This window comes from Leptonychotes weddellii, chromosome 7 (assembly GCF_054177405.1).
Source record: "Leptonychotes weddellii isolate Sample4059 chromosome 7, ASM5417740v2, whole genome shotgun sequence".
Taxonomy (NCBI): domain Eukaryota; kingdom Metazoa; phylum Chordata; class Mammalia; order Carnivora; family Phocidae; genus Leptonychotes; species Leptonychotes weddellii.
This window is the reverse complement of record NC_138375.1, coordinates 51894636-51902238: the sequence shown is the minus strand read 5'-3', so window position 1 is coordinate 51902238 and position 7603 is coordinate 51894636. Positions and strand designations below refer to the sequence as shown.

Genomic DNA, 7603 nt, shown 5'->3' with positions numbered 1-7603 from the left:
TATTTCACCAATTCTTATATACATTGATTGAATGAATACAGTTAACATTTTAGCTTATAGTGGTTCATGAGTTTCTAGCACATCAACACAGGTTAAATTTATGCTACGCCAGATTACACAGAGTAAAATATACTGACCCAACTATTTTAAAGATCACAAGAGTGATAATTGGTTTATGAAATACCAAAATCAAACCTAGTCGAATAAGTGTATGTGTGTACATCTTTACGTACTTTTTAAGTGCATCAAAGGGCTGGTGAAAGTTATTTCTGTGCTAGAACTGATTGAGGGAACTGATGCAAGCGTATCTTCAAAAATCCAATCTTCCCCCAATTCTTTCTTCAACCTTGACCCAAAGAGACAGCCTGAGGAGCAGAGAAAGAATTCAATCTTGGCCCCCTCTCCAGAGACTTGCACTACTAACTAGAAAGAAGGGCTTTTTGAGGCGTGAGAAGCCTGGCTGAATTCTCTGGCCCACTGGGCCTTGCCTAGCACAGAAACCAGTCGGTTCTGCTTTCCTGAGCAATATCATTTAGATAGCAACACCTTTCTTGGTTAGCGTTCCAGGTTGAAAGGTTGTGGTAAAAGGTGATGACTAGAGGGAAGGGCAAAGAATTGATGCTGACAGCCTGGCGCGCGTTCTGACAGCAGGAACTTTTCCCTGCAGTGGTGGCTGGTGGAGAGCTACTGTAGGTAGGAACGCTTACAGGGAGTTTGGGACAGTTGTGGGAATGGCGGCAAATGGGTGAGCACAGGAATCAAGATCAGCAGTGCTCATGGGACATTCAAGGTAGCAACTGTAGTTCCTACAGTAAGAAACGTTTAAAGGTGTTGATACCAAAAAGGTTTACAAACGGAACTTCACAGCCTTTGACTTAGGCTTTACGAGCTTGTTTTTGTTTGTTTATTTATTTCTTTGCGAGGGCATCAAACACAGTAGTTCAAGTTCAAGACACAGCCCTTGAATCCAGCTTCTGGGATTTAAAACTTGTCTTCACCAATTCCTATATTTGTGACCTTGGAATGAATTATTTAACCTCTTCATGCCTCAGTTTCCTTAACCAGCAAAAACGGAGTAAAAATAGGACCCACCTCACAACACTGTTGTGAACGTTCCCCTGGTTTAATATCAGCAAAATGCTTAGACTGACACCTGACATATAGAAAGTGCTCAACGAATGTTAGCCATTATTCTTCTGTTGTTCTCACTGTTCCTGTTTAATACATCTGAAAATGGTGTACTAATCCCAGTGAAACACAAAATGTAGACCAGAGTCACAGGCACATTAATATGCAAAAGCAGAGTTCAAGTCTAACTTGAGGCTCGCAAGCCATGGGGGAATGTCTTGTGTATCACGCTGCTCTACACCCTCACTTCAGGGTCCCAAAGAACAAGCTTATACAATCTGCCTGGGCACTTGGCTGACCTTCATTATCCAAAGTGGCATCTATTTCACGGGTTAGACTGGGGCTGGGTCTGACCAGAGATTAGACCACTGGTCACTTTTGTCAGGTGCATTAACTCTCAGACCACTAGGATGCTATTCAGTGCAGAATTAGTCATTTACTAATTACTAATTACTCCAATGGCCACAGACCTAAGGTCAGCAATTTTCTCCCTTCACACCAGGAGGATCCAGCATAATAGAGGCCAGACAGGTAATTTGCATTGTCTCTTCTTAGGAGCAGAGGCTGATCCTGTGTTGAAAGCAAGCGAAGAAGGTATAATTTGATGGGAACTTCCATAAGCTTCTCATAGGAACACCTAGCCTCTCTCTCCTGCTGGGGTCTGGCAGGTTCTCACATTTGAGACTTGCAGATACTTGCAGGGGAACTGGACAGGGTCTGACCCTGGCCCCACACCAGTTTTAGTAACTGGCAATTCTTTTCCACTCTGAGCATCTGGAGAGTCATCCAACTGTGTTTGCCAAACTTGCTTGAATGTGAGAAGCATGTTTGTTTTATGATCAGTGTCTTGGGTTTTAAATAAGAATACCACAGGAGATGATCCTGCTATGATCCTTGCTAATGTACCTCTAGGCTAATAAGTTCTGAGATGATCCTGCTCTTTGATTTCATGAATAAGAAAATAAAATGGGAAATGCATGACATTTAAAAATTATTGTTATTCCTGAGAGTAAAATTTATTTTAACCCTCTCTGTAGTGGCTAAGTTTCACGTTGACTATGATGCCTGCCAGATTGTATCTCCTGTTCTTCCTCTCCTTAAATATGTGCTTATTTACTTCCTGAGTTCAATTTTAGAACCCATCAAAGTAGATCCACTCAGACTCTGACTACATTTTCATGCATAAATTCATAGATGTCTTCAGAAGGAACTGCACTTGCATATGCAAATACTTTCCAATGCCTTTTCATTTCTACTTTTGGCCTGCAGTTTTTAATTCATGCAAACACATTACACAAACAAATATGGGCTCAATAACAACACACGGCATGTGTGAATTGTTAATTGCAAAGCTATGGGTTTGATATGGCCAAGCAACTTCCATTATTATCAATGGAGAGGAACAAGATTAAACAGGAAGAATAAAGGTATATTTGAACATAAAATCCCAAGCATTTGGTTTCATTTTATGTAAATATTAATAACGGAAAAGGTGACAGGACAACCCACAATTCAACAATAATCTGGGATCTACAGCTCAGTGCACAATGATCCAGAAACTAGGATGCACCTTTAATGAGACTTAGGAAGAAAGCTCAACATTTCTGCACAGAATCATAAGAAACAAAAATGTATGCAGCAACACTGTAAATAAAACCAAAAATATAGTAGAAAAATGAAAGGCTTTCAACCATGCTGAACATGCATCACCTTTCAAAATATTTGAGTCTTGTATTAGTGACACTCTTGGAAATAACAAGTGTCCTAATACTTTATATTGGAAATTTAAGCAGTCTCTTAATTAATTAAGCTGGGATTCTTCATATTTTTTTCCCCAATTCCCACTCATGCACTTTGGGGTCAGGAGAGAACTTAGTGAAGTAAAACATTTGTTGAAGTTACTCACAGATCAAAGACATTTGATACAGAGCAATTTTCAAGCAACCCTCCCCGTTTGAAGTGTGCTTTATTTATATGAAGATAACTCAGAAAAGGAGAGTGTAGATTAAATAAAAATTGTATCCTGCAAGGGTCTACAATTGCAGTGGAAATATAATTTTGACTGTTTCTCTGCTGATTTTTTAAAAAATATCTGTTAAATATAAAAACTGGAGCTAGGTTAACTGGGAGCATACAAGAACATGTTTTTTAGAACAAACACTGGATTACAGATTTGTGTGTGTGTGTGTACGTGTGTATATACATAGAGAGAGAATACATATATGTGGTGTTTTCACCAGGAATGGAATTCCAAGCTATCAACTGAATGTTTGTGATCTCCCCCACCAAAAAAATCTTATATTGAAACCTAATCCCCAATGGTATTTGGAGGTGGGGCTTTTGGGAGGTGACTGAGTCATGAGGGTAGAACCCTCATGAGTGGGTTTAATGCCCTTATAAAAGACGACCCGGAGAGCGCCCCTGCCCTCTTCAGCTATGTGAGGACACAGAGAAAGACAGCAGTCAATAAACCAGGAAGCTAGCTCTCACCAGACACTAAATTTGCTAGTACATTTATCTTGGACTTCCCAGCCTCCAGAACTATACGAAATAAATTTCTATTGTTTATAAGCCACCGTTTATGGTATTTTGTTATAGCAGCCAGAAAGAACTAAGACACAAGCTAAAGTATCTCATGAGGAATTGAATTAGTTGCAATATTCAGGAACAGGAACAAGAAACAAGAAATAAAGAATCAATGTTATAAACAAATGATGCAATAACCTAGCAGGCAGGGCCTGGAATCTTGGCAGAGTGATCCTTGCTGATGCATTCCCTGTGGTTTTGTGCATTCACTTGTAATTTTGCTAAGCTGTTCATGTAAATCACACATGGCAAGGCTGGTCCACAAAGGACAAGACATGGAACTCATGAGTCAACCTCACCATACTGCCTCTCAGCACTGTTTTTGCTTTAAGTCTACATGTCCATACATTTACAGCAACCCTTGACAAGCGATAACAAACTTCCTCATGGATATTGGATATGAAGAGAATGCCAACTGTTAGTGCTTGAGAAAAATATCCTCCTCCCCAAAGAAATCAAAATACTGAAAGAAAAATAAGTTTTGGTGAAAGTAGCAGGGAGAATTATATCTGTGGAATTGGGTAATAACATACATCAGTTCACCTATGCTCTGAAACACAAAAAGACAAATGCATAACTCAAAATTAACACCACATCTGAGGAGGAAAGAAATTATATATTACACAGGTTAGGGGAGGTTCGCATAGATTTTAATCAATATAGCATTTTTTTCAAAGAGAATCTAACTGAGAAGCTCAATGTGTAAAACAGTAGAAATTCGAGCAGTTTAAAAGCCACAGATAGTTTTGAGTTCCTCAGGACAGGGATTCATAATGGTCTCAGGAATACCCCTTACAGAGCCAAAGGTTTGCTATATGTTACATTTATCAAAACCTACCATTGTGGGGCTCCAAAGCAACCACCAAATTGTCAAGGAATTCAGCATCCAGGACAAAAGAGGCTCTTCTGTCATTCCCACAGGATTCTGCTATGGGTCAATAAAAGGATTGTTCTCTTAAACTAAACTCTAAAGGCGAGATGATGCCAGCAAGCTTTGCTTCCAGTTTTACCAACCTCAGTGATCGACACGCAACAGTGCAAGAACGTAAGGCAGCTCGGAGCAAGTCAGTAGGGTCAGCTCTACCTACCTTGTCTCGGAAACTCATCTGACTCCCGGTGAACGAGGTCCGTGACTCGGTTTCCATAGTGCATCCTGCTGTCATGGTCATAGGCCTTCAGAGTCTCACTGGAGCTGTAGGACTTTTGCGTGGGCACGCGGCAGTCTTCACTGTCCAGGGAGGAACTCGTGTAGCGGCACTCTTTGCCACACCGCCCCCTGGTCAGAGAGCGGTGTCGCCTGTCCTTCACATCCATTATTCTGGGTTCGACAGAAAGTCGACACTTTCAGAAAAGTGAGGCCTGAGTTTTGGCACTTGTCACTTTGCCACCTGAAAACATCAAAGGAAAAGAACAAGACTGTGATTATAAGAAATGCTGCCTTCAGTTCTGACTCATTCTCTGACTCAGATAAAAACATAAAAAGGGAATTTGGTCAGTGGTGTACGATCTCTTTTCCAAATGTTTAATGCATACTTAAACAATCAGCCTAAATAGAACAACTGGATACAGTAAATTAATTCTTTTGCTGGTTAATAGATTTTGAGAAAAAAAATAGTATTAAAATAACTCATCTTTTGATTTTCCTATATGTACACAGATGACATAAGTCTGTCAGTAATGCAAGATTTTACTATGAAGTGGCTCAAAGCAAAACTGATTTTACCCATCTTTAATTGCACTGTCTTTTTGCTATAGAGAGGTTGGGGTAAAGCAAATATCAAAATTAAATAAATAAAAATAAAAGAAAAGTACACGGCGGCATACATATATGCTACTGAAGCTCTGCAATGGTACCAAGTCACATCTGACTAACATAAAATTGCCTAGCTGGGTCTCAAGAATAGTAATACAAGCCATTCTTGACGTGCAAACAATCCTCCTCTGATTTCTTTTTTTTTTTTAAGATTTTATTTATTTGAGAAGGAGAATGAGAATGAGAGAGAGGGAGAAAGAGAAAGAGAGCATGAGTTGGGGAGAGGCAGAGGGAGAGGGAGAAGCAGACTCCCCGCTGAGCAGGGAGCCCAATATGGGGCTCAATCCCAGCACCATGAGATCATGACCTGAGCCAAGGCAGACGCTTAACTGAATGATCCACCCAGGTGCCCGGCTCCTCTGATTTTTTTAATGAACCTTCAGCAAACTCCTAATCAGTTTTCTTTCCTTTGCAGATCTGTGTCTTGAACACAGCAGGTCACTCCCTTCCCTAGTCATCTACCAATAGGAGATCCTGCTCACAAGAGGTCTAACTGGCACAACCACCTGATCATCAACCTAAGCCTGCTGGGCTTCATTGCTGGGCTAGCTACTGCTGAAAAGAAAAATGGGGAAGAGTAAATGAATGCAAGAGGTAAACTGATGGGAAGGAATCTCTTTAACATATGAACTGGCAACCAGAGAGCCCCTCAGTCTGTCACTTGACACCCTGAGCCTGAAAGTGTATGCCAAACATCACTCAGAAAACACTAGCCTTCTGCCTAGCAAATACAACAAAATCGCTTCGATGCCTCCAAGTTTCAAATGATAGGCTCTTACTGATTTCATTGGCCATGCAAAATAGCATGGACCATAGGGCCAGGGCCTGGACAGAATGGACAAATATGAAATTTAATTAAAATGGAAAATACAACCCAGAGCGAGCATAATGATTTTTCTCCAGTCTACTGTTGCTCACTTCCTCCTCAATATGTCAGAAAATATTTGGTGAGCAGATCTGTAGTTTTGAACTCCTCTGCTCTTCTTTGGCTATTTACCACACTGTAATGGGATGCCCATTTATACCAAAGAACTAGCCTGTATGCAAAGCTATGTGCATGGCATCTGTCTCAAGATGGCAGAAGCCAAGTTATCCTTCCCTTGTCTTTTTATTTTTTTTTATTTATTTATTTTTTAATGTAAATGTATTGAAATGGCATTGCTGGGTTGTATGGTAAATACATCATTAACTTTTTTTTTTTTAAGATTTTATTTATTTATTTGAGACAGAGAGAATGAGAGAGAGAGAGAGCACATGGTGGGGGGGAGGGTCAGAGGGAGAAGCAGGCTCCCCGCCGAGCAGGGAGCCCGATGCGGGACTCGATCCAGGGACTCCAGGATCATGACCTGAGCCGAAGGCAGTCGCTTAACCAACTGAGCCACCCAGGCGCCCCTCCCTTGTCTTTTTACACTAAGCGTCCCTTTTGGATCTCATGAATCCTCCTGATTTATATTATTTGTATACTTTATCAAATACTGCTTATAATCATGGACAATTTTGTTTGAAAATTGACAACTAAAAAGAGGTACACCTGTTGTGAACACCAAGCACAGTGGTATTGCTGCCACGATCACTTATAAAAGAGCTAATCTTTAGTTTCCTGGATCGTACAGTTCCTGACTCAGGAGGCTGAGAAGCATCTTTGCGAGTTACGAGTCAAGACCCCAGGACCTGCTTGAAGGACACAAATACTCAATGTTGGCATGGAAGTTTTTGCGGCTGTATAGCTGATCCAAGTATCTTAACACGAATGCAATTTCTAGATGCCAAAAATCACCTTCCCTAGTTTACGACATGTGATCTCAACATTTTGGAATTCATATTACAGGCTGGTTAAGAGCACGACCACTTAAGTCTTGAGTGGATGCCAACCTTACCATGGCCACTGATTATCCAGAGCTTTTGTAAAATTAGTCCTGGACTTTCAAGTTTAATTTCTCAACCAGTGAATATGGAACATAACAGAATCTACTTCATAAAGTTTTTATAAAAATTAAAACAGATACGGTGGTAAAGCTCCTAATATGTTGTCTAATACATGGTAGAGATCTATACGAAATAGGTTTTTTTCCTCTA

At 40.4% G+C, this 7603-nt stretch overlaps 1 protein-coding gene across 1 annotated transcript in view; it reads right to left on the bottom strand.

The window, feature by feature from the left end:
- TENM2 (teneurin transmembrane protein 2) overlaps positions 1 to 7603 on the bottom strand; it is a 1103161-nt gene that overhangs the window by 913540 nt on the left and 182018 nt on the right. The window contains exon 2 of the mRNA XM_081826284.1: positions 4803 to 5102. Coding sequence (XP_081682410.1) covers positions 4803 to 5028 — 226 coding nt within the window. The 5' untranslated portion in view covers positions 5029 to 5102. The remainder of the gene's footprint in view (positions 1 to 4802; positions 5103 to 7603) is intronic.